This window comes from Saccopteryx leptura, chromosome 7 (genome assembly GCF_036850995.1).
Source record: "Saccopteryx leptura isolate mSacLep1 chromosome 7, mSacLep1_pri_phased_curated, whole genome shotgun sequence".
NCBI lineage: Eukaryota > Metazoa > Chordata > Mammalia > Chiroptera > Emballonuridae > Saccopteryx > Saccopteryx leptura.
In genome coordinates, this window is record NC_089509.1 from 3,957,575 (window position 1) to 3,985,344 (window position 27,770).

General features: G+C 40.5%; 1 protein-coding gene across 3 annotated transcripts in view; it reads left to right on the plus strand.

The window, feature by feature from the left end:
• CNTNAP5 (contactin associated protein family member 5) overlaps window positions 1-27,770 on the plus strand; it is an 855,485-nt gene that overhangs the window by 315,105 nt on the left and 512,610 nt on the right. For all 3 annotated transcript variants that reach the window (XM_066345536.1, XM_066345539.1, XM_066345538.1), the window contains exon 4: window positions 23,259-23,406. In XM_066345536.1, the coding sequence (XP_066201633.1) occupies window positions 23,259-23,406 (148 nt within the window). The remainder of the gene's footprint in view (window positions 1-23,258; window positions 23,407-27,770) is intronic.

Sequence of the window (27,770 nt, forward strand, 5' to 3'; positions counted from 1 at the left end):
ACCGACTTGTTGAAACCCAGGACAAGACTGCACATTGAAAGGCCTTGGCAATCATCCAGCCACATTCCCGCCCTCTGCAGGAATCCCCTCATCAGAAAAAATTCCCAGAGTCTTGGCAACTTGCGAGGATGGGGACTCACTGCCTGATCTAGCAGTCTTTCTTTCTTGAACAGCATTAAGCATAATAATTTCTTCCAACGTGTTCTATGTCTGTACAGAAGATGCTGCATCTTTCTTCAATAATTGATGCCAGTTTTAGTCTCCCTCTCAACATCCTCCTTCCCGTACCCTGTGTTTGTCTCAATATGACATGCCTCAATGGTTTCATTATTCCTCATGTGATTGTTTCCCAATGCCCTTCCAGTCCTGTACCGTCTTCTGATCATTCTCAGTAGGTGCTCTTCTAACACTGCATGAAACACACACACACACACACACACACACACACACACACACACACACTCCAGATGGGACCTGACAAGGATATGCCACCTGAAAGCCATGACTCCCCTGAGAACAACACAACCCCATGTCAGCTCTTTGGGCTACTGCGACCCAGCACTAGTTTTCTTGAAATCCATTTTTTTTTTTTAAAAAAAAGGAGATCAAAACATGGAGTAGAATGGAGGCCAATTTTGTGTTTGGCCCATAGCCCTCTTACCTCAACCAGTGTTTCCTAAGACAACATACCTGAGATAAAAGCTATTTTGAGACATGCAATTTCAGGGAAGTGAGGGTGAAGGGCAAAGTGGGAACACCATTATGTAGGAGGGGATGACACACTGCCTGATCCCCTCGGATTTTCATGGCCTAAGACACTAATGCACATCACAGCAGTGTGTGCAGGGGGAGGGTGACAATCTCTCTCCTCAGCTGCAGCAGTCATTGGCCAGTTAGCCCTCTCCATGTGGCAGCTCTTCCTGCCATTGTCAGCTGAGCACTAGTGAGGACAGACTGTGCACCAAGAAGCCATGCCTCTGGTGCACAAGTAAGAGAGGCAGGAGTCAGACTGGAGCCAAGGTGCTGCCCGACTGCGGCTGAGAGGGCTGAGGGCTGGGACAGCTGCCTCTGTAAAAGGTTCCCGCTCCACAGAGGTAGTACTATTGCAACAGCAACTGGAACCCTGGAGGAGTAAAAAACCCTGCTGGGCCACTGCAGTTCAGCCACTGTGGCTCTGCATGGACTCCTGAATGAGACCTAACACACCTGCTGGGTGTTCCATCCTCCCCATGGCTAGCAAAAGCCCAGGGAGCAGCCTCAGCTCAAGCATTAGTCCTCTGGAAAGGCATTCTCTGGGCCTTTGCTCCAGGACAGATGCCAGGATAATATACCCTGTGGTGGGATTCAAATAATTTAACAACCAGTTCTCTTCCCTAATGATCATTCTAATTATAAAAAAAAACCAAATTACTGAAAGGTAGCTTATTATTTCATGCATTTAATACTTAAGTAAGAACAACAACAAAAAAAGAGGTGCACAAACCTATGTTGTGTTATAAGAAAGAGTTTTAAAATACTAATGAAAAAATGTTAAATAATACCTGACAAAAAACAATGAGACTGTTATTTAAGGTATTTTCATATTGCTTCTTGATTGGCATCCTCACTTGCAATTTTTTTTTTTACCTATGGACAGAATGAACATTACTACAGGTGCTTAGAATATGCTGTTGTGCAGATGAAAGTTAAAACAAGAGGAAGGATTATGAATCTGTGATTTCCACATTGTGCAGTTGCCCAGGCACCCACCTTAGAGAGAACCCTGATTACAAGTGCCATTTTAACAACCAGTTTGCTGCACTCCACAAAAAAGTAGGTATTGCTTCTGTCAAACGGGTGCAAAACAGTTGAATCCCAGCACTGCTCCAGGGAATATGCGTGCTTCCAGTCCATGTCCTTCAGCGTTGTGCCTTCATTTATGTATTAGACTGGTATCTGTTCAAGGCCTGACTTCAGATTCCAACCACAGGGCTCACTTTTGTTCTTACCATCATCCCCACTGGCTCACAGGAAGTCAGAACTCCTAGGAGCAGGGTTCATCCATACACAAGCCAAAGCAGCTGAGCTATGTCAACAGGACCTGAGAGATTAATAGGGCCCCGTGTTTCTACCATCTCTTTTTTTTTTTATTTATTTATTTATTTTTTTATTTTTTTTTTCATTTTTCTGAAGCTGGAAACAGGGAGTGACAGTCAGACAGACTCCCGCATGCGCCCGACCGGGATCCACCCGGCACGCCCACCAGGGGCGGTGCTCTGCCCCCCAGGGGGCGATGCTCTGCCCATCCTGGGCGTCGCCATATTGCGACCAGAGCCACTCTAGCGCCTGAGGCAGAGGCCACAGAGCCATGCCCAGCGCCCGGGCCATCTTTGCTCCAATGGAGCCTTGGCTGCGGGAGGGGAAGAGAGAGACAGAGAGAAAAGCGCGGCGGAGGGGTGGAGAAGCAAATGGGCGCTTCTCCTATGTGCCCTGGCCGGGAATCGAACCCGGGTCCTCCGCACGCTAGGCCAACGCTCTACCGCTGAGCCAACCGGCCAGGGTTTTTTTTTTTTTTTTTCTGAAATCTTAATTCAGTAAAGCTCAACTCAATGGGGAAAATTGAAGGAAACAAAGTTAAAAAAAGACTTTCCAATGCAGTAAATGTTGTAAGTGTTTAGGTCAGGGGTCTCAAACTCGCGGCCCCCGAACAATTTTGTGCGGCCCACAGACTAATCCACGAAGTTAACTTCCATGAGTTTGAGACCCCTGGTTTAGGTTTAGACAAGAAATACAAAGAGGAAGTTTGAAAATATAATAAAATGCCTTGCTTAAAAAAAATGTCAGCCTTGGCCAGTTGGCTCAGTCATAGAGTATTGACCTGGGGTGTGGAAGTCCTGGATCCAATTCCTGGACAGGGCACACAGGAGAGGTGACCATTTGCTCCTCCTCCCCTCCCCCTCCCCCTTCTCTCTTTCTCTCTCTTCTCCCCTGCAGCCATGGCTCGAATGGTTAGAGCACATTGGCCACAGGTGCTAAGGATGACTCCATGGAACCTCTGTGCTAAAAATAGCTAGTGGGGAGATGTCCCCAGATGGGCAAAGCATCAGCTTCAGATGGGTGTAGATAGGTGGATCCCAGTTGGGGCACATGCCGGAGTCTATCTCCCTGCCTCTCACTTAAAAAAAAAGTCACTATGATTTGGGAGAAAAGACTGTCTACTGTAAATAGTATCTAATCTGCTCTCTTTCTTTCCAACCCACTCAAAATTTACTCATGCAAGTTGTTTTTGTTTTTAATTGTTGACTGTTTTACCAGTAACAATATCATATCAGGGTTTGTTCAACTTACTTGTCACAATTCATATAGTCTCTGGTATAGTTTATTAGCTCATAAGTTATATCTCCTTCTAAACTACATTTTTGCTTTCTCACCAGGACTAATTTTTGTTGTTGTTGCTTTGTTTATAAATTTGTTACCTTATTTATTTTTATTGATTTTTAAAGAGAGATAGAGGGGAGAAGCAGGAAACATCATCTCGTAGTAGTCGCTTCCCTATGCGCCTTGAGGGGGCAACCCTAGCATTTCAGGTGGATGCTTTATCCACTGCACCACCACAGGTCAGGCAGGAATAGTTTGTTTTTGATTGGCCAAAGACACATACAAAATAAATGAATTAATTGTCCACACAATAGAGATTCTGGAATACATTTTCACTAAAGAAATAAAAGTTGATTTTGCATTCATTTGCATAATCAAACAACTTTCTTTCACTTGTTTGCTTTTCTGATGTTCTTGTTTAATAAAAAATCAAATGTTTTCTTTATTGCTTCGTAATCATTTTAAAATATTCCCTAATTTTTGTGAGCAGTATATGTATATAGTCCAGAGATTGTTTAAAAAAGGAAGTAAAATAACAAATTTATAGGGTGAAAAAGAAACTATTTCATAATAAATGCAAAATATTTGTTAAGAGGAAGGTTGAAAAGGTTAAGTACTTAAAATGTTTCATATTGTAAACTATTAATATAGTCAGATAGGTTAATGAGAATAAAAAATGTTGAGCATTTAAACAGAAAGCAGACACAATTCAATCATAGCATTGATAGTCATCCTGTTGAGTTCAACTTATTGACCTGTTCATGTTACTTTGTACCTGGTGTAACTCAGGCAGTAACAGGAGAAAGCAGCATCCCTCAGTCATTGTCCTCAGTAAATTCCCACTTGCACTGGGAAGATGGTTGTTTGGTCCACCTCAATGCTTTTCTTCTACAAACTCTTGAGTCTTTTGTTTTAGCTCCTGTACAGAAAGTCCAAACAGAATCAGGGGCAGTATCATTAATCCAGGTCATATTTTCTTCTCACCACAAAGCAACAACTACAACAACAAAAAAAACCCTGCAAGGTGAGACCAGGCACCAGGAATGACAGGTGAGAAAGGCAGAGGGCGAGTAATGAAGCGTTACTCCCAGTGAGGATTGCAAGAAGGGACACAAATCTGGAATGAGGACACAGAGCAAAGTGGCTTTTCTCCTCTCTGCTTTGTGCCCAGAAAATTTGAAGGAATGTATCAGGACAATTTTTTTAAAGGACCAATTTGCACTTACTATATATCAGTATTGCTTACTGTGAAGAGACATTAGCAACAGTGAAGAACTCAGATAAAAGCTGACAAGGAAAAGGTTAAATAATTTAAACAAGATAAAATGGTATATACACAATAATTACCCTTAGTGATAGAAAGAAAAGGCTTTGATTGCCTTGAAAAGGAAAAAAAAAGTTAAGAGAATGCTAATCTTTTAACCTGTTGCCTTGACAAGTTTCTAGGAATGAGTTAATTTGATGAAATCTCTAAATGGTTCATAGTAAGTTGATATAACCAAATTTTTTAATGAAGACAGAGCTCTTGTGCATTTGACAACCACATTGGAAATGAAGGCTGAGATTGTATCATAAAGAAGAAAAATCATGTTGAAATGTATTTATCCTGTCCTGCCCTCTCTTACAACCCCTAGCTCCTGCCCTGAGCTTTTCAGGTTTGTTTCCTAATTATAATATTTTAACAGCACTGACTTTTGATTTATATTTTATTGTTTTTGGACCAAAATAAAAAATGGAAGAAAAAAATGAGAAAGGAAATAAGGATGAGGAAGAAAGAAGGAAGGGAGAGAAGGAAAGAGGGAGAGAAGGAGGGAAGGAAGGAGGAAAGGAGGGAGGGAGGGAGGGAGGGAGGGAGGGAGGGAGGAAGGGAGAGAAGGAGGGAGGGAGGGAGGGAGAAGGGAGGGACAAAGGAAAGAAGGAAGGGGGAGGAAGGAAGGAGGAAAGAGGAAGGTGGGAGGGCAGGAGGAAGGAAGGAAGGACACAAATAAAAAAGCTGCTTTGGTCAGTTTGCTTTGGTAATTGGTTTTCAGGTTAACTGAGAAATTATAAAGAAGTATATTTACTTTAAAACTTTCTAGAACTCTTCCTTATAGTAAGACATGCACAGACAATAGAAACTAATCTAGACAGCCTAGGACACTCCTAAAAGTTGTTCGGTTTTTTAGTTCACTTCATAATCAATTTTCAAATATTAGCTTATTTTATGTTATGTATGTTATTTATTTATTTATTTACTTTGGCTAATTAATTACTCTAGTCATAAGAATAAAGAAGTGAAAACAGTCTTTGTTACAGTTGGGTCCAGGCCTATTTACTGTTGCATAATGTAAAATAAGGTGTACAGTCCTCTCTTGGCCCTGAGCTCTCTGGTCTTCAGATGTCACAGTTGCTTTGACTCCCAGACAGCATGAGTCCAGCCTTTATTTTCATGACTGCTCTGGCCTCTAAGCACATCTGCGACACTAAGGAATGTTGTGTGTCCTTCTCCTCTACCTTGGTTGTTACTCTTCATCTGAACTGGCATTCATGGCCTTTATGGTGCATCAGGATCTATGTTTCCAAGTTCTTCAGGTAAAGACAGTTTCCTTTAGTACTTCTCCAAAGGCCAGGTAAAACTTAATGTGTGGACTTTGAAGATAAGAGGAAGGCTTGGGAATATAAGTAAAAAACAAAACAAAAACAAAACAAATTACCATGTAGAAAAGCTTCAAACTGATAATAACATACTAAAGAGCAAAGACCCATGCAGAGTTCAGCACCTCCAAGCAGGGGCCCTGCGGGGAGTCTCCTAGCACATCACCCTGTTGCAGAGACTCACATCACTGCTCCTACATGGCCTGGTGAAAGGGAGCATACTGAACTTCCCTCTGCCCAGGCTCAGGGGTACTCTGGGCAGAGCGGTCACACCTGCCATGGTCTCAGGTTGCCCCTCACCACAGTAGGTTCATGGCTGTCCTTCAACAAGGCCAAAGGCCCACTGAAGCAGTGTGCTTTATTTTCCACAAAAAAATGTGCAATTTCTCTCTACATATGAATTAAAAAAATGAACTCAGCTTTAAAATAGCAGCCTGTCTTGGCTTCTGACCACTATAGTAAAAAGGTTCAAATTAAATTAGAGAAACCTTGGGTGATGTGTCAGCCCTATTTTAAATGTCTGTAATACTTAGCTGTTGCAGGCATCACATGCTTTCTCTAATCATTAATAAAGAGAGATAAAGAGCTTGGAAGTAAGGGAGACAGATGATGACTCGCTGAGCCAGCACCATGAACATGTCTCTGCCAGAGTGTGGTTTACAATCGCGTGGATAATTTGAGCCCATCCTCACCCTATCCTGACAAGTGACATATGAACACTGAGAAGGAAAAGATGGATAGTGCACCTGTGATGGAAATTTGTTGCAGGCAGGGCGTGCTAAACATGCCACACATACCATCGCCTTCTGTCCTTGTCACAGCCCTCTGAGACCCCCACTTTATGGAAGAGGAACCAAGGCACAAAGAGGAGGAATAACTGACCAGGTCCCACCATGATGGTGACAAGATCTCAGCCCATGTGGCTGAATTTCACCCTCCCTTCATCTGTAGCACCTCCCCTGAGGATCACGCCTTGGCCAGTGCTCCACAAATGTGGACAAGCTCAAGATGCAGCTCAACGTGCCATGAAAGGGTCAAGGTTCATGTCATAGTGGTCCTTTATTTACTTTTTATTAATTCACCAAATGCTTATTAAAATACATTGCATCTTACCCTACGATAAGTGTGGGAGTGAAAGGATTGACCACAAATTAAATTTGTGTAAGAGATGTAGAATCTTTCAGAGGAAGTAAACATATCCATTGATTAAAAAACAAAACAAAAAAGGCCTGACCTGTGGTGACACAGTGGATAAAGCATTGACCTGGAACGTTGAGGTCACCAATTCGAAAGCCTGGGCTCGCCTGGTCAAAGCACATATGGAAGTTGATGCTTCCTGCTCCTTTCCTTGCTCTTCTCTCTCTCTCTCTTGCTATCTCTCTCTCCCCTCTAAAAATGAATAATAATAATAAAAGTATATTTTTTAAAAAATGAACAAAGTTGGAAAGAGGGAAAGCTGGGTGTGACTGTCAAAGTCAGGTGGAAACGGTTAATACATGATGTGAGACAAGCATGGAGGTTATCAGATAAATATACATGTGTATGTTTGCTCTGAAGGCCAGGTGTTTAGACAGAACACTAACATGTAGATGAGGAAACACTAAGTGCCGTGACAAAGTTAGCAGTCATGCACAATGGCAGCTCAGGGTATGGCTCCTGAGAAGCTACAATACTGAGCAGAGAGAATGAAGATTTAAACAGATGGACAGACCTGAGCTCCAATCCCAGCCCCACCATGGCTGCCTGACTGGCTGGACTCTACGTCTCAGTTTATTCATTTCAGCTGGAGCATCATCCCAGAGAAGGGAGGTTGTTCACTCGATTACCAGGTCAGGGCACATACAAAAGCAGCTCAATATTCCTGTTTCTCTCTCTCCCTGCCTCTCTCAATCAATCAATCAATCAATCAATAAAATGCCCAAAACAGCATAAGATATACCAAGGACTGAAGTGAGAACATGTACCCGGCCAATAATCATTATGTAATAAATATCAGCTCCCTTCCTTTCTTTGCATGGAGAATTCATGTTTGTTGAATAAGTCAATATTTGACATAAGTTTAATAATAATTATTATTTAACTAAACATGTGAAACTAAAAATAATATCATTTAACACACAGGCCATCTACTATGCCAGACCTAGACACTTCATGCAAGAACTAGTTGTAGTGGTTTGACTTGTGGTGGTGCAGTGGATAAAGCATTGACCTGGAATGCTGAGGTCACTGATTTGAAACCCCAGGCTTGCCCGGTCAAGGCACATATGGGAGTTGATGCTTCCTGCTCCTCCCCCCTTCTCTCTGTCTCTCTCCTCTCTAAAATGAATAAATAAAGTCTTCAAATTTTTAAAACAAATTTAAAAAATACTAGTCTTAGCAATATCTACACAATGTATATAAATGCATATAATATATGCAGTGTGAGACATTTCACACACACACGCACACACACATACACATGCACACACACACATGCACACGCACATTCCTCTGAATTATCCCCCTGAGAAATTATTTCTCATCCCCATTTTAAAGATAGGCAATTCTTCCAAAGGAAAGGTGAAGTACTTGCCCAAATTCTCTTATCTAATAAGTGCTAGAACAGGGACTGCATTTGGCCATGCTCCTAATTCGTCCTCCTACTCTATACGGAGCTGCTACCAAAGTGTAGAAGGAAGACTGCATGTGATTCATGTGACGGATGACAGGGAAGAACTTAATTTTTGGAGTTTACAGTGCATGCAGGGATTGTGAGAAATAAGACTCATAAACCTAAATGAGACCAGCTTCGAGGGCCTTGAATGCCATGCTAACAGTCACAGAATGACTGTTTGATCCTTTTCCGATGCTGCCAATATTAGAGTAAGGCCAAGGGTGGATTATCAAGTGGAAGAGTCTGAAAATCATCATTTAAATCTGGGAATGAAGCAAAGTATGAACAGAGTCTGAGCGTTTCTCCATGCAGTGAGGTGCAAACACACTTATCCGGCCTTAATCCTCTGCATTTGCTATGGAGCATGCAAACCTCTCTGGTATTTATGCACAAGAACAGCTAGAAGGATGATTAATTTGAGCCGCAGAAGACACTGTTGCAAACCACTGGACAAGAGCTAATCAATTTATAGTTCTAGGGGATTTTTTTTTTTTTGGATAAAAGAGGCTTTAATATAAAATTGTTTTCATATGAATTATTATCTCAACTTAATAGAGAAACCAAGATTATGAAAGATAATATAAATAGCTTTTGGCTACACCTAAAGTAATGACAGGAGCTGGGAACTTTCAAGTGTACCTCCTTCCAAAGCCCGGCAACCTCATACTTAATCATGCAGCCAAGAATCCAGTCCCACTTCTTTTATTTATTTATTTTTTATTTTTTTTAAAGGGTGTGTTTTTTTATTCATTTTAGAGAGGAGAGAGAGAGGGGGAGAGAGAGAGAGAGAGAGAGAGAGAGAGAGAGAGAGGAGAGAGACAGTGGGGAGGAGCTGCAAGCATCAACTCCCATATGTGCCTTGGCCAGGCAAGCCCAGGGTTTCGAACCAGCGACCTCAGCATTTCCAGGTTGACGCTTTATCCACTGTGCCACCACAGGTCAGGCCCCAGTCCCACTTCTTAATAGAGATGAGGGATAAAAGTGAAATGAAGAATGAAGATGTCATGTGCTCACCACCTTGTGAGTGATATAACCTGTGCCAGGTGCCAGAAACACAAATTAATCAGGGCAGAGGTCCTCAAGGTGACTGCTTTCTAGAGGAGACCACCATAACACATGCCTTCAAGACATGTCATGTGTTATTATGACAGAAGAGGCAATAGAGAGGGACAAGGTAAGTGTCACCAGCTTAAACAAGGTTGGGGATAACCCACTGTAGAGGACGCTTACAGAATGGTCTGCTGGTTTGCTTGAGGGAACCTTTAACCTTTTCATATAGTAGAAGGAGGGCATGGTGAGGAGAGAAGAAGCAGAAGATGGTTTGCAAGACAGAGAATTTTGTAAGATACACTAAGAAATTTGTCCTCAATGTTAAAGATAATAAACTCTGTTGTCAGATTGATTATATGGGAGCAACAGAAAGGAGGAAGATTATCCAGAGGCTATTGTGCTAGTGCAGGGACAAGGTGATGGAGGTCCTGGTGGAGGAGGGGTGTGAACCATACACCAGATATTCACTTAGATTACTTACTCAGGGGCAGACTCAGCTTGCTGAAAATATCCAGATGATTTATCTTGGTTTGTAAGTCGAACTAGCATTAGAAATGAATTATTTAGCATGTAAAATTCTTGCTTTCTTTTCCCCTTTCTTCCCTCCCTCCCTCCCTCCCTCCCTCTCTCCCTCCCTCCCTCCCTCCCTCCCTCTCTCCCTTCCTCCCTCCCTTCCTTCCTTCCTTCCTTCCTTCCTTCCTTCCTTCCTTCCTTCCTTCCTTCCTACCTTCCTTCCTTCCTTCCTTCCTTCCTTCCTTCCTTCCTTCCTTCCTTCCTTCCTTCCTTCCTTCCTTCCTCTTTTCCTTCTTTGTTCCTTTATTCTCCAAATCCCCTTTAAAATTTTAAATGCAGATTTTTCCTTAGGAAGAGTCACTGTTCAAGCTACAACAATTTAAAAAAAAGAAACTTGAAAGTCAGATAAGAGAAATGGAACAAAGGAGTGAGGGTGATGAACTGGGCCTATTATATACTGTTGCCAAAGGTTGAAACTGAGCTTATATCTTTTCTGTGAGTGCTAGTGTTTGAGATCCAAATCTCAGGAAAATGGGAAAAAATATAAAAAGACACAGGATGTCTTTTGTGTTCCCATCTCCTGTGAGAATCTATTTTGTCAAAGGTTCTCATTCAGAAAAGTTAAATTATCTTAGGAGAAAATCAACTCCTTCATGATAGGTGAATTGAGGTTCAGGTACTGGTGGAGACACTGATATAGAAATGAATCCGAAAAGATCTGTGGAGGAAATACTGATAAGAGCATTCTAGAGCCTTTGAGCCATTCTTTGGCACTCACAGAACTAGCACCAGGTTTATCCTTTTCTCTGGTCAATTCAATGTAAGAGCCTCCAGTCTGTCGTTGTTTGTGGGTTCGACCCCTGGATCCTCTGAGACACAGACTGCCATCCAGGAAGAAGTACAGACAGCATGTGCTGCCCACTGACTCCTCCGGTCCTTCTCCCTCAACCAGCCTCTGCTAGGCGGATGGCAGAGGGCTCTTCACTCTATACATTGAAAGTTGATTCACTGTGTGCCCCCAGCAGGTTTCTAGTCTGGGATTAAGTGCCTTAAAGTCAGCTGCAGTAATAGAAGTCTAATACACAACATTGTTTCAATCCTCTCTTCAACAAGTAGTATTTGGTTGAGAAAAAACCTTAACATGCCTATCTCTGGTTTGTCCACCACAAGATGTGAACAGGGAGTTCTCACATTTCCACCTTGTGTTCACATTTCTAGAAAGTGTGATTCCTTTAAGATGCTCCATGATATCTGACCTGAGGTGGCTCAGTGGATCAAGTGTCGACCCAGAACACTGAGGTCGCTGGTTTGAAACCCTGGGTTGGCCTGGTCAAGGCACCTATGGGAGTTGATACTTCCTGCTCCTACCCTCCTTCTCTCCCGCTCTCTTTCTCTCTCTCTCTCTCTACAAATTAAAACCAAAAAGAAAAGAAAACACTTATTTTAAAAAATGCTCCATAGAAAAAATAACAGGATTCCCATCAGGCTGTCGATTTCCTTTTCAGACATGGAAAAAGGGTGAAGTATTGTTTCTTTTGGTCTTTGGTGAAGCATGAGAAGTCTTATTTTGCTAGGTGGGTATTTAAGCATTTTCCAGGCATGGACCATATGATCCAGCTGCTCTTTACGTGGTGTTACAGCTCTCAGTGCAGAGACAGGAACAAATATGTATATGACAGTGTTGTCGACATCTACTTTATTATCCTGTATATGAACAGCAATACCTCACAAAATGTGGATTCCCTGAGCAAACAAAACAGCAGCAATAGAGGGATGTTGTTTCATATGCATGGACTCATGTTCAGACGAATGTGTGTCTTCCCACGTGTGACGCCTCAGGAGCAGCGGTGCTCTCTGTCACCCAGCTGCATTTCTAGGTATGACTTCTATGTTATTAACTGATCAGATGTTATTTTCTAGTAAAAATTGACCCAGACATCATAATTGTCATAGGGAATCTGATGGCCAAATTGCATATGTAAGGATTCTTGTGTTCTACAAAGAGTTTGGGGGCAAATTAAGCCAGAAACTTCATTTACAGTAAAGATGCTTCTCTTAAAAGTGGTAAATGAGAAAGAGGCCCATGGTGATGTGAGAAGCCTCTGACTTCTACTTTACAATAGTAGAAGCCTCTGACTTCTACTATTAGAATAGTCTTACTAATGCCCATTCTTAGTGTGTAAAATGACATTTAGTCAACTCTGTGCTTGAATTATTGATGGAATGATTTCACTGCAAAGAGGAACACACTGGTTCATCTCACTAGGGTAACGTTGAGGGAAAGTGAGAATGAATCATCTTCCCTGCGGAAACGGGAGGCAGAGACCCTGAGGCCCCGTGGACAAGGGTGCTGTGAGAAGCCAGGCTTCCCTGCCTCAGATCAGTGCTGAACGCAGACAGCTGGAGCCTTTCGTGGGACAGGCGTGGAAATGAGAACATCGTGAACATTTTTTATTGGCTACTTGGTAGCTTCTGCCATCAAGTCTTATGACATCCCTTCACTGGGAATAGCCGGGATGGGTCTGGGAATAACCTCATACTGTCTCAGCATGAGGTTTCTGTGGTGTGCTTGGAGACTTTTTATCTGATGAGATTTGCACCACAAATACCTTTAATAAAGAAAAACTAATAATAAGGTGGCCAATATTGGATTTAGTGTAGGATCCTACTTTCTGAAGCAGCCACCTCAGTGACTACACTTCAGGAGGATGGCTATGGCCAGGACAGGAAGACTAGGAGCCAGATGACCACATAGGCGTGTGAAGGCGTGTGCAGTAAACGTGTCAGGGCGGGGACAGGAATGAGAAAGCACCGACACCCACCGAAGGGCATTTCTGCTCTCAGAGACAGAGGCAAATATACAAGAATGTCTTCAGTGGTACCGTTCTGTGACTCAAGAGTCTGAGCACGCTCCTAAGAGAAGGGAGCGGGGCAGCAGTGCCTGATTGCAGCAGCAGGCTCCACCCGACTGCCAGCTCTGCCTGTGGTCAAAAGGGAACGACAGTCTTCCCTGGAGTTGCCTGAATCCTTGAGCTTTCCTCTGCCTCCATTTCGGCACATACACCTGAACACTGTTCAGTTCAGAACACTGAAGCCTGAATGGGTTTACCAAGTTTAGTTTTAACTCTGAGGCTTGCAGAGGTCATGCCAGGCAAGGGTGCAAGGTGGGGAGTGACATGAATCAGTTACCCTCTTTGTCTACTATCAGGATTCAGCTAGAGAGGTGGGATATTCTTACACAGCTATCAAATTCCAGGTGGTCTTCTCAACTAATGAAGTAGCTGCTCCTGTGGAATTGCAGGTAGACTGGCATTCCTCATATGCACTGATAACAATGTAATAGGCACCGCACCACAAACAAGTTAGAGGAGAAAAAAGTATTAAATGGTTTAATTCCTTTTTTAACATCCTAAAATATAACATTTTAGAATTTCTGTCAGCCACCAACAGCAGCCAGTGCCTATCACCAGCCTCTCCCTTTCTATTTTCTACTAGCGCTTGTCTGAAATCCATTTCGGCACATACACCTGAACACTGTTCAGGTCAGAACACTGAAGCCTGAATGGGTTTACCAAGTTTAGTTTTAACTCTGAGGCTTGCATGGTAATTACCCTCTCCCTTATTAAATATATCTTATTAAATAAGAAAAATATCATCCCAGTTACCTCGGGGCTGCTGGTTCTTTTTTAGCTTTAGTTTGCACTCCTATTTGCGGAGAGGCCTTTGAATGTTGTTCAGAAAATTTAAGTATAATTGATAAGTAAATGCCTTGTATGGGGCTTGGGAGTATTACTAGGTTGCCACTTTATAATATACTCACACAGATATATTTTTATACTAGAATAGGTACTGGGATCGTTCTCACTCTGTTAGATTACTGTCTGTACTGGTGGGAATCTCTATGTGCTGTCCCATGCCCATACAGTATTTCATGTAAGATTCACAATTGACCTGGACAGTTTCTTTTCACCATTTTCCCGCTGAGAATACAAGATCCAGGAAAGTTATGTTCCTTTGTTCATTCATCACTCACTCAGTCAGTCAGCAACTCATGAATAATAGTGTGAGCCACATTAAAATGCTCTTGGTAATGCACCATTTTTCAAGCAGCTGCACAGATGAGGTGTGCGTTACTGACTGTCATTTTAACGTACTTTAAAGAACACTGTGATCCTTGCACTGAGCTAGACACTCCAGTTTGTGATAAGATTCCATCTTTATCCCCAAGGGAACTATAGCCCAGGTACCAGGCTGGGGATGACAACATCAACAGGTGGGGAGCACTGGCACCTAGCAGGCACCTGCCCCCTGAAGTGATGTGGTTTGCTTGGCAGAGCACCAGACTTGAAGTAGAAGTCTCCCTGAGAATTCCTGGTATTTCTTGTTAAGGTTAGTGAGGCAAACAGGTTGTTGCACCTGTTCTTTCTGATTCACACTGGAATTAAGCAGATGATACTATCATCCTTGCAGCACCTGGATGTGGGCAGCCTCATTGCCTGTCCCAATATTCCATGTGGGTAGACACCATGTGATGTGCTCGGTGCATTCTGTGAGTTGCTCTGGTGTCAGCTAATCTTGTCTGCTCTCCAGTGACAAGTGCCAGTGATGGTCCCATCATAGCTTCACAGGTTAAGCCCTCTCTATTAGCTGACTAATGATGTGGGAGAAAAATATTAGCAAATTTATTATGACCACAGGTTCTTCCATTTACTTACCCTAATATTGATTAATATCAAGGAATGAGGGACTGAGAGGAAGGAGCTGTGTGTTGACTCTGGTGCCCCCCTTTTATTGACTTGTGTGTCTTTCTACCTGCTCAGGGGAAGGAATACCCCTGAAAGCCCCTTTCAATGCTTCTTCACTTTTGTGGACTCATAAAAAACTTCTCTGATCTTTAACTTTACTAGAGGGGAGTAAATGGAAGAAGAAAGACTCACTTTTGCATTGTCTTCCTGAATAGGGACAAAATCAATGAACAGCTTTGTCAAGAACCACAAGCATGAATAGTTTAAAACAGGGGTAGTCAACCTTTTTATACGTACCACCCACTTTTGTATCTCTGTTAGTAGTAAAATTTTCTAACCGCCCACCGGTTCCACAGTAATGGTGATTTATAAAGTAGGGAAGTAACTTTACTTTATAAAATTTATAAAGCAGCATTACAGCAAGTTAAAGCATATAATAATAATTACTTAACAAGTACTTTATGTTGGATTTTTGCTAAATTTGGCAGAATAAATCTTTATAAAATAACTTACTTTAGTTAAATCTATCTATTATTTATAATTTGGTTGCTCCACTACCGCTCACCATGAAAGCTGGAACACCCACTAGTGGGTGGTGGGGACCAGGTTGACTACCACTGGTTTATAATAACAATAACATTTCTCAATGACAACAGTACAAGGTATATGCCCAAATTTAACATAATACTGCTTGAGGTCGGGTGAGGGGAAAAAATGATTTCTGAGAAGTAGTATGTATAATATGGTTCAGAATTAAACTCTCAGATTCCCAGAATCTCCTGGTGAGCAAAGGGAACACTGCATTAAATGGCCACACAATTGTAAAAGGTGTTGTAAATTCAGAAAGGTTAAATGCATGTGTGTGGCTGTGCATGCAGAAAGAAGAGTGTGAGGAGTATAAATAAAGTGCAATGAGCTGCGATATGCAGGGAGCCCACCAAGTAGCTAGCATGGAGGAGACCTTCAAAAAATGGTAGCTGTTATTATGCCACCAAAATCATCTGGTTGATTTCAGACACCTGGCATATTGGGAGATAATGGGAGTGGAGTAAAAGGATAAGTGGACTTTAATCAGAGTCTCTATAATCCAGTCCCAATTTGATAATTTATTGATTTATGACTTATCCCATAATTTAAACTCTCCCAAGCCAAGTTTTTTATCTCTTAAATAAAGATAATGCAGATTTCCTATCTTACAATGATATTATGCTAGAAAGGAGCGATGAATGTTTCTTGCAGTCATCTGCTTCCCATTACTGACCTGATTTCTACATCAGAATTAGTTGTCCCTTTTCTGGACGCAGGCACAGGATTGAGAATGTGCTCATGTGGCTGGTTCTTTGCACAACATAATGTTTGTTATTTTAGTCTTAAGAAACATTCCATCTGCTAATATTTTGAGTGATTTAAATTTTTTCAATCTTCTTGAGGTATAAGCTTAGATTTTTAAATTTTGTACCTTCTTTCTTATGAAAAAGAAAACTTTAAAGCAATACATTTTCTTCAAAGGACCACTTTGGATATGTTCTACACATTTTGACACAATGCTTTTATCAACATTTGTTTTAATCTATTTCCAAATTTCCATTGTGGTTTCTTCTTTGACTTATGGGTTATTTAGAACAGCATTGGTTAACTTCCAAATATTTGAGGATTTTCTAAGTCATTTATTTTTAACTCCCATCTTAATATAAATAGTGGTTCAGATACAAGCCCCATGGTTTTACTAAGATTTGTTTTGTCATGGAGAACAAGCTCTCTCATTGATGGTACATGTGTACCGTGTAACATCTGCAGTGGTGTAGTGCTACATGTATGAACATTCATTATGCTAATTTCATTGCTAGCATTGCTTGCATCCTCTATAGCCTTGATGATTTTTTCCCACTTGTTCTACTGATTATTAAAAGATGTTAAAAAACAACTATATCTGGAATCTTTTTCTTCCTCTTTGTCTGTATAATGTTTTGCTTCTTGTATTTTAAATCTCTAATATAGCTGTATACATGTTTAGTATTAGTATTTTGTTGTCTTCATGATAGATAGGCCCTTTATAATTTTGAAATGTTTACCGTATTTTGTTTTTTAATTATTTCATTTATTCATTTATTTTTAATTGAATTTATTGGGGTGGCATTGGTTAATAAAATAATATAGGTTTCATGTGTACAATTCTATAATACATCATCTGTGTATTGTAGTGTGTGTTTGCCACCCCAAGTAAAGTCTCCTTCCATCACCATCTATCCCTCTCTACCCTTCTCCATCTCCTCCCATCCCCTTTCCTTCTTGAAACCCCTATACTGCTGTCTGTTTTTATAAGTTTTTTTGCTTAATCCCTTCAGCTTTTTCACCCAGCCCCACAACCCCTATTTCATCTAACAGGTGTCAGTTTGTTCCCTGTGTCTATGAGTCTATCTCTATTTTGTTTGTTAGTTTTTTCTTCATTGCATTCCGATATGAGTGAAATCTTATAGTACTTGTCTTTCTCTGACCAGCTTATCTCACTTAGCATAATGATCTTCAGGTCCAACCATGTTGTTGCTAAAGTTAAGTTTTCCTTCTTTTTCTTACAGCTGAATAGTATTTCATCATGCAAGTGTACCACAGATTTTTTTTATCCACTCATCTACTGATGGACATGTGGGCTATTTCTAGATTTAGGCTATTGTAAATAACTCTGCAATGAACACAGGGGTGCATATATTTTTTAGAATTAGTATCTTTGTTTTCTTTGTATATTATTCCCTGAAATGGAAGTGTGGGTCATATGGCACTTCCATTTTTTATTTTTTTGTCAACTCCATTGTATCTTGTACTATAGCCTACTTTGTCTAATGGAGGAATTTCACATTTATTATGTCTGCTATTTTCAGGTAATATCTTCTTTCATCGTTTTTCTTTCAACTTGTCAATGGCTTTATTTTTTTGTTTTGTTTTGTTATTGTATTTTTCTGAAGTGAGAAGCGAGGGTAGGCAGACAGACAGACTTCCACATGCACCCGACCAGGATCACCCGGCATGCCCACTAGGGGGCGATGCTCTGCTCATCTGGGACATCGCTCTGCTGTAACCAGAGCCATTCTAGCACCTGAGGCGGAGACCATGGAGCCATCCTCAGTGCCCAGGGCAACTTTGCTCCAGGGAAGCCTTGGCTGCAGGAGAGGAAGAGAGAGACTGAGAGAAAGGAGAGAGAGATGGGTAGAGAAGCAGATGGGCACTTCTCCAATGTCTTGATTATTAAAAATGAGTATCACATAAAAACTGCATAGAAGGCCATTTAAAAAAAAAAACTAGACTTATAATTATTGCCATTTAAGTGGAGTTCACCCATTTTTAAATGTAATTATCAATTGGATACATTTAAGTAAACTATTGCAAAATTAATTTTAACTTTCTTCTCTGTTACTTTTTCTCATTTTCTGTCTTATTTTGTATCAAACCAGACCTGTTGTCACTCTTAGCATTCCATCCTTTTTTTTTTTACTGCCTTTGTGGCTATACCTTTTTATTTTATTTTAGACATCCTGAACTTACTGTAGTCTATCTCAAATTGACATCAGATCTTTTTATATGTAATATCAAGGTATTTCAATAGTATGATTCTGTTTATGCTATATTTCATCCTTCATGATTTTATTGACATGTCTACTTCTGCTTAGGTTATAAACACCACAATGCATTATTATTTTTTATTTAGACTGTGTGTTGACATTTAAGCTGTTTAAAGAAAGAAAGAAAACTAGTCTGTCATATTGACCCACATGTTTGCCACTGTGAATGCTTTTCAGTCCTTTTTGTTCCCTGAAAATTCTATCTGGCATCAATTCCTGAAGATCATAGAGCTTATTTAACAATTCTTTTTTTTTTTTTCTTTTTTTTTTTTTTGCATCCTTCTGAAGTTGGAAACAGGGAGGCAATCAGACAGACTCCTGCATGCGCCTGACCAGGATCCACCCGGCATGCCCACCAGGGGGCCATGCTCTGCCCATCTGAGGCGTCACTCTGTTGCAACCAGAGCCATTCTAGCACCTGAGGCAAAGGCCACAGAGCCATCCCCAGCGCCCGGGCCAACTTTGCTCCAATGGAGCCTTGGCTACGGGAGGGGAAGAGAGAGACAGAGAGGAAGGAGAGGGGGAGGGGTGGAGAAGCAGATGGGCACTTCTCCTGTGTGCCCTAGCGAGGAATCAAACCCAGGACTCCTGCACGCCAGGCCGACGCTCTACTGCTAAGCCAACTGGCCAGGGCTTATTTAACAATTCTCAGTGGTGATATGTAGGTAATAAATTCTCTCAGTTTTTGTCTATAAGAAACTGTGTTTATTATTATTATTATCTTTTTTACATTTAAAAGTTATTTTGGCTGGATATAGAATGATAGATTGACAGTTTCCTCCTTTCAACAACAGTCAGTTGCCATGGTTTCTCAGCTGTCATTCCCACTGTTGTGAAATAATCTTTAGTTCTTCATCTGGCTTCAGGTATGCAGAAGCGCTAAAGCAACCAGCAGGGCTTTGGAACTGAAGCATCAGGAGAGTCAGGACATGTGTCCTTGTTTTTCATCTCCACCTACAACTTCTTGCATTGCTCTGGGGGATTGTCATTCATCTAGTCAGAAGATGGACTGGTGAGAGCTTAGTTGCAGCTGTCTCTAGACTCTTTATGTCTCTACCTTTATGTGTTTCTGAGCTGATTTTGGGCTGTTAGCTCTAGACAGGAGGACCCTGGCACCATACAATGCAGACTTTGAGATATTAAATCTTTGAGGCCTTGGGTTTGTCTGGCACATGAGACTGTGGAACTATGAAGCTGCAATGTCCATGGGAGATTATGGGAGAGTAGGACTTTGGGACTGTGAGAGTTTGTGATTACAAGGCTGCAAGACAGTGAGACTCAGAAGATGAAGTTGCTTCCCTTGTGTTATATAATCATGCCTGGAAATTGCCCCTTTGATGGGAATCTGGGTCCCCCCATTGGGACATACAATACATGAGCTAAGGAGTCCTAATCCTTTTATCTGGAAATATGCAACCAGGAATTCAATATTAGTTTAAGTTGTAGTGTCTACAAATTACATAGAACCCAGAGAGGGCACCCATCACCCTCAATATGAAAAAGTTCACTTAGATAAAAGATGCTACAGACCCAGGACTTTACATGGTCTGTAGCCTACATGATTAAGGAGGAATCCCGAGCAATGAAAGGCTCCCTAGTTAGATGTAGAAAAACATGAAATTCCTTCACTCTGTCTAAAACAATGTAAAACCACAGAACTGTCACCTCCCCTACCCCCCAAAATACATATATCAAAAAGTATGGACACAAGTAAAATTTAAAGAGCACTAAACTGCACAAGGAACAGTCCTTTTTAAGTGAGCAAGGGATTGAGGAAATTTTATACCTTTGCCAGTTGCTAAAGTTGGGAGCAGACCATAAGAGACTACCAATAAAAATATTCTTTTTTGGATAAGAAGGAAATGGCCAAAACAAAGAAGTCTGTGGAACGTGGGATTTGAATGTTGCAGAATTTCTCTCTGCCAAGTCATTCTCTTACACAAGGGTTTTGCTGCAGGTATAGCTAAAGTGTGAGAAGTGTTTTCTTCATAAGCCACTTTGTGATTTTAGTAGTGATTATATCAATTGTTTAATCTCAGTGTTATTAGCCAATCTGTGTTCTGTGTGCAGAATAAATGTCAGAATGTTCAAGCTGCCCTAGATTCATGAGTGTTTTATGGATACACCAAGTTTGAGTTTAGGGTCTTTAAAAATGGATTCCATTAAGTAGATAAATCATTTATCACATTTTTTACTCCATAAGATGCATTTTTCCCCAAAAAAAAGTGGAGGGGAAAAATGTCCTGCATTTTATGGAGTAAAAAAATGATAATTATTAAATATTTTAATGCACCCTTGGTTCAGAATTTTTTTTTCTTATTTTCCTCCTTAAATAGGACATACCTTAAAACCTTATGTGTGTCCTATGGTCATGTGCATCTAATGGAGTGAAAAATACAGTACTTGGTATTCTGTTTGGCCACTTGAGAAACCAGTGGATCTTCTACTTATTGGTTGGCATTGAGGGACATTAGCAAGCAGGCTTTGTCTATGAATACTTGAGTCATAAAAGAAGGCAGATGATGACTTTTCAGAAAAAAAGCAAATCAGTGTGCCGGTTCTCATGCACAAATGGAATAATGAAAAGGTTCTGTGGACAGATAACAGTGATTGCTTGTTGAACAACAATATGAATGCAATGAATGCACTTAATGCCACTGAAATATATACTTGAAGTGGTTAAAATGGTAAACTTTATATTTAGCATATTTTACTGCAATGGAGAAATTAAAAATAGACATGTGGAAAAAATTTTTTTGTTTCTGAAATCATTTCTCTTAATGAAGGTCAGGAGGCATAATTTTAGCCCTCCTGCTATGTGTTCCTTTGTTTAAATTTTATAAGGAAATATGAAAATGAATTACAGTGGTCCCTTGTCTATTGTGAGGGTTAGGTTCCAGAACCCCCATGATAAGTGAAAAGCCATGAAGTAGTGCCCTTATATTTGTTTCATTATATATATATACATATATAAACCCTCCCCACCTTCTTATAAACCTTTCCCACACTGTTATTAACCTTTCTAACAGTCTTATAAATACTTCCTATGCTCTTAAACACTTCCTACACTCTTGAACCTATGTAATTTTAACAACATATAAAATTCTATATGGGTCCTCCCCAGTGAGTATACTACAACTTGAATGATGAAGATGATGAGTTAGCTGTGCAGCACTGACGACAATGAAGGTGATGGTGATGAGATGAATGTACTGCACAGCCAAGAAGAACATTACAGCTCATATGCTATACTCTATGCATTTTATTTTTATTTAATATTATTTAAATATGTTTTAATTAATATTTTATATTGTTTTCTATTTTTCAACTAAAAATGCTTATTTTATCACAAAAATAATTAAAATTATAAATATATAAAAATGTCTATATACTGCAAAATCCCATGATATAGCAAAAAATCCACAACACAAAATTAGATATATAAAATTTAAAAACCAGAAATACAGCAAGACCATGAAAAATGAACCACGATATGGCAAGGGATGACTATACTTACTAAGAAAATCCTCCTGTTACCTCTATTCCTTTCTTCTAACAATTTACAATGGAGGCCTGACCTGTGGTGTGCAGTGGATAAAGGATTGTCCTAGAACACTGAGGTCATCAGTTCAAATTCCCGGCCTTGTCTGGTCAAGGCACATATGGGAGTTGATGTTTCCTGCTCTTCCCCCACTTCTCTCTCTCTCTCCACTCTTGTCTCTCTCCTCTTTCTCTAAAAATGAATAAGTAAAATCTAAAAAAAAAAAAAAAAATTAACAATGGAGTCTTTGAAGGGTGTGAGGCTGTAAAGAATCCATAGACTTTGAAATAGAAAAACTTTAGAATTAAATTTCAAGCCAATTACTAACCAACTAAATAATTTTGAAAATTTTTTATTCTCCCCCATTTTCTTTCTAGGATTTAGAGTTTTCTTTTTTGTTTTTTTTTGTTTGTTTGTTTGTTTGTTGTTGTTAATCTGCGAAGTTATAATAATGAAAAACACTTAGCATCATAACTGACCTCAATTAGTAGCAACAATTACTTCAAAGAAAGCCTTTCCTTCTTAGAGGAGATTGTCAGTTATCTCACATTCTATAGTGATTATGAACATTAGGAATATCAAAATTTTATTCTATTACTTACTTTGTAAAGCTTTTAGGGTCCACCTCTTATGACGTACTAGAATTGATTTATTGATAAAACTGGGGAAGGGTATTAAAGAATAATATTCAGTGTTTCTGAAAAAATATAACAAAATATAGTCCAGTCCTCACCCAAGTCAGATTTCATTTGAAATAGCTGAGAAACTGAGAGTTTTCTTTTTTTTCTTTTTTAAATGGAATGAGGTGACATACTTTTTTTAAATTTTTTATTTATTCATTTTTTTAGAGAGGAGAGGGAGAGAGAGACAGAGACAGAGAGGAGAGAAAGAGAAAGAGAAGGGGGGAGGAGCTGGAAGCATCAACTCCCATATGTGCCTTGACCAGGCAAGCCCAGGGTTTCAAACCGGCAACCTCAGCATTTCCAGGTCGACGCTTTATCCACTGCGCCACAACAGGTCAGGCCTGAGAGTTTTCTTTGAAAGGTGTGGCAGAGTAAGAATGTGGATTTTCCCTGGTTTTCCTTGAACTCTGGCCCGTAAAGGGGATGTCGTGGAAGAAGTTCACACTGTGCCCCCTCTTCTCTCTGCAGACATTTGCTGGGAACACGAATGCCGACAGTGTGATGCACCACAAGCTGCTGCACTCAGTGAGGGCACGGTTTGTTCGCTTTGTGCCCCTGGAATGGAACCCAAGTGGAAAGATCGGCATGAGGGTCGAGGTCTATGGATGCTCGTATAGTAAGTACCGGCCTGGGTCGTCCACACTGTTGTGCTGTGAGGGGCACTCTCCAAACAGCACCAGCTTATGAACCTGGAGAATGGCAATCTCGATGGTTTCAAAGTGATTTCTGGACCATAATAACCTATAAACATTTGAAAACGTATATAAAATTCTATCCTGGATGGGGACCTCTTCTATTTAGGAGTCAAGGAGCTGGAAGGTGAGCGATGATACCGGCTTACCAAGAATGTTCAAAATTAAGAGCTTTTAAAGTTTGAGTTGTCGTTTTCCTCACACAAAGATAATAATTTAGGCCCAGTTCTTTCCCAGTAGGAGGTAATTGTTATAATGTTCTCCCCTCTCTCAGAACCATAAGAGAAAATAAACAAAATTTTCTCCCTGTTCACTTTTTTCAAAGAGGATGAGAAGGAAGATTTCAACCCATACAATGTTTCTTTCCTGAAATTATGCTAGCCATTCTTTCCCCTGTGAGTTGTCTGTACGGAACTTAAAAGTGGACCCACCTTATATGCAAAGAAGGTTGTAAACATGGATGGAACTCATAACGTTCCAAGATAAAGTCAAAATTATACGGGAAAGCTTTCCCTCCCTTTAATTCTCCCCCTTCGGGGTTTATATTTAAATGTAAAGTGACATAAAAATAAATTGTTTTCATGCCTTTGCAGGGACATTTCCTGCTTGTATCCTATGATCCCTAATGAATAAACACATTTGATCACTACACTATCATTTTAGTATAAGTGAGCTCATTGGGCTCCTAGTTGGGGTTACAGGAGTGCCTAATAGGCGAGACGCTTATACTCACTTCCACCGTCTAACCAACAAATACCTGCAGAATCATCTGGAGAGTTTCTTAGAAATGGTTTCCTAGCCCTATCTTTTACTTACTGGACTATGGTTTCTGCAGTTAGAGACCCAGGAAGCGGAGTGTTAACAAGCTTTCCAGGGAAGCCGTAGCTGTAGAGTGTTTACTAAAAGGAAAGTCCTACACAGAGGAGATTTGCTTGTGGAATTACTGTCTTTATCTTGACCATTCCCTTTCAGAAAGAATATGTTTTATAACAGATGCTGTGACAGATCATTCAGCGGAGGAGAGACCGCCGTCCCCTGCAGCCCTCACATCCGAAAGCACAGAGCATCTGCAAGGGCATGCACTTTCTGTCCCAGCACCTGCGGGACACCCAGAATTCCCATTATATCTTTTCTCTGTTTTAAAAATTAATCAGTTAGCCTGGCCTGTGGTGGCGCAGTGGAAAAAGCGTTGACCTGGAACACTGAGGTCGCCAGTTCGAAACCCTGGGCTTGCCTGGTCAAGGCACATATGGGAGTTGATGCTTCCTGCTCTTCCCCCTGTCTCTCTCTCTCCTCTCTAAAAAATGAATAAAGACTTTAAAAATAAATTAGTTAAAATTTTAATTTAATTATATTGATATTTAGTATACCAAGTTATATACTATAATAGTTTCAGGTGTACAATATAGTGATTTGATATTTTTATACCTAACAATGTGATCACCGCACTAATTTTAGTAATCATCTGTCACTTATAAAAAGCTCAAACTAATCACAATATTATTGTCTGTATTGACCATCACCTTTTTTATCCAGCGCCCCATCCCCTTGTTAACCATCCCTTTGCTCCTGGTTCTATGAATCTAATTTTCTTTCATTTTGTTTGTTTAGATTCCACATGTAAGTGAAGCCTTATGGTATTTTTCTTTCTTTGTCTGACTTATTTCACTTAGCATAATAGCCCATGTTGTCACAAATGGCAAGATTTTATTTATTCTTCTATTGCTATGTAATCTTTTATTGTAAATGTAAGGCTTTGAAACCACAAACCTAGATGAATACATAGATAGTAAACTATTTGACATCAGTCTGAGTAATATCTTTTGGGGTATGTCCCCTCAAGCAAGGGAAATAAAAACAAATACCAACAAATGGAACTTCGTCAAACTAAATTGCTCTGCACAGCTAAAGAAACCATCAACAAAACAAAAAGACAACATACTGCATGCATTTGTAAATTATAAATCAGATAAGGGTTTTATATCAAAATATATAAGGAAATCATACAACTCAATAACAAAATAACTTAATTTAAAAAAAGGCAGAGGACATAAAAAAATTTATTTTTATTATTATTATACAGTGAGAGGAAGGGAGGCAAAGACAGAGTCCTACATGTGCCCCACCCAGGATCAACCTGGCAAACCCACTAGGGGGAAATACTGTGCCCATCTGGGGCATTGCTTTATTACTTAGCAAATGAGCTCTTCTTAGCACCTGAAGCAAAGGCCATGGAGCCATCCTCAGCACCAGGGGTCAACTTGCTCCAATTGAGCCATAGCTGCAGGAGGAGAGAGAAAAAGAGAGAAGCAAGAGGGGGAAGGGTGGAGAAAGAGATGGGCACTTCTCCTTTATGCCCTGATCAGGAATCGAACCCAGGACTTCCACTTGCCGGGCCGACACTCTACCACTGAGCCAACCAGCCAGAGCAATATTTTTCCAAAGAAGACAAACAGATGGCTGACAGGCATAGGAAAAGATGCTCAACATCAGTCATCATTAGGTATACATTGTTACCTCTTCTCTCTAGGACAGTTGTTACTAAGAGGTTAATATTTAAACCCAGCATAAGCTTTCATGCTGAACTGAAATGATTATATTATTACTTCAGCCATTTATTTTGGTGTAATCATCCCATTATGTGTTAATATGTCCTCATGTCCTCATATTTTTGTTTCCTCTCAGTCCAGTCAGTTGCCCTTGTCTTTGATAGCATTGTTCTTGCAGCAAGAACAACTCATAGCATCAAGTTAAATAAAAGACCTCAAGGTTGAATGAGAGCTTTGAAGAGCATGTTTAATTTGTTCAGGGGATGGGTCCCTTTGAGTAGCTGAGGGCAGCAATGGTTACTCACTTAAAAGTTCTTACACTGACACGCAAGTTGTTCTACAATATTAGGAGGTTCATAGAGCTGGTAAAACTCAACTCTTGACCAAGCCAAGTTCTTTCGTCTTTGGAGGAGCTCAGTCCCATGTGGACTCCTCTTCAGGTAGGCTCCCCACCTGGTAAGCACATCTTCTAACTGGATGGATTACCTTCAGGAAACATTCCTGGTGATGGGAAGTGCACCACCGTCAGGAGCTGCTGGGTGCAGAGTGTTCTCTGTGATGACCCTCAAGTGGATGCTCTATAACTTTTTATCACTAGTCCTGTGCTTTGATGCTTTTTCTATTTGGAAAAAATAAAATATCTCACTGTTTCTACCCAAAACCAACACCTCAGCATGTCTTCCAAATCCAAAACTTTCTTTCAGAATTATCTTATCCTGCTAATTACTGGGTTAGTCTTAACAAACATAAAAATTTGCTCTACAGACTACGAAACAGAGCAAGAGCAATCAAAGCTGTGTGGCCTTATTCAACAGTTACCTGCCCTCCTCCTTCCTCTTCCCCCCTCTTCCCAGAACAGCTTCTCACCAAGCCTTGCCTTTGTTGATCCTCATCTGCTCATCCCCCTTTCCACTGCACTGATTTCAGTTAGACATGCGGTGGTCTGTTTAATGTGTCAACTTGGCTAAGCAAAAGTTCCCTGTTATTCAGATAAGCAGAAGTCTCGGGGTTACCTTGGTGTGATTAATGTCTGCAAATCATTTGACCTTAATTAAAGGAGACTATGCTTCATATACTTGGAGGGGCTGATTCAGTCAGTAAAGAAATTCTACCTGTGGACTGCATCGGCCACCCATGCCCAAGAGTTTGCACCAGCCCGTGTATACAGGATTGGTTCTATTTCTCCCTGGCTAACGCAGGATGCTCCATAGAAACTACTGCAGTCGAGACTACTAATGATATCCATGAAACTCTACTCCTACTCCTCTCACTAGACTCAATCCCTCAGTTGTATTTGGTTCAATTAGCTATGTCAATTTTTTAAAAACCTGGCTTCCCTTTCTCTCTCACTTGTTACTTCTACTCATTCACAAGGCTCAGTCTCAGGACTTCTATTTTCCATTGACCTCCTACCCCCCATGCCTGTAAGTTTTGAAAATGTACACCTTTTTCAAAAATTTTAATGTCACCAATATACAGATCACTTCCACTCCTGTGACTGCTGGCTTGCCCTCTGGAATGACACGTGCTTCATACTTCATATGTTCATATGTGCACTTGAAAATCTAATTAAGTGTCTAACATTTAGTATAGCAGAAAAAAACTCTTGAGTATCATTTTTTCAATGTCCTGCTCATTTATATTACATCTCCACCAGTGGCACCTCTGTTTATCCACCTCCTAAAGCAAGATCCCAGGAAGTAGCCTTGATTTCTCCCTTCCCATGACTTCTACTCCTG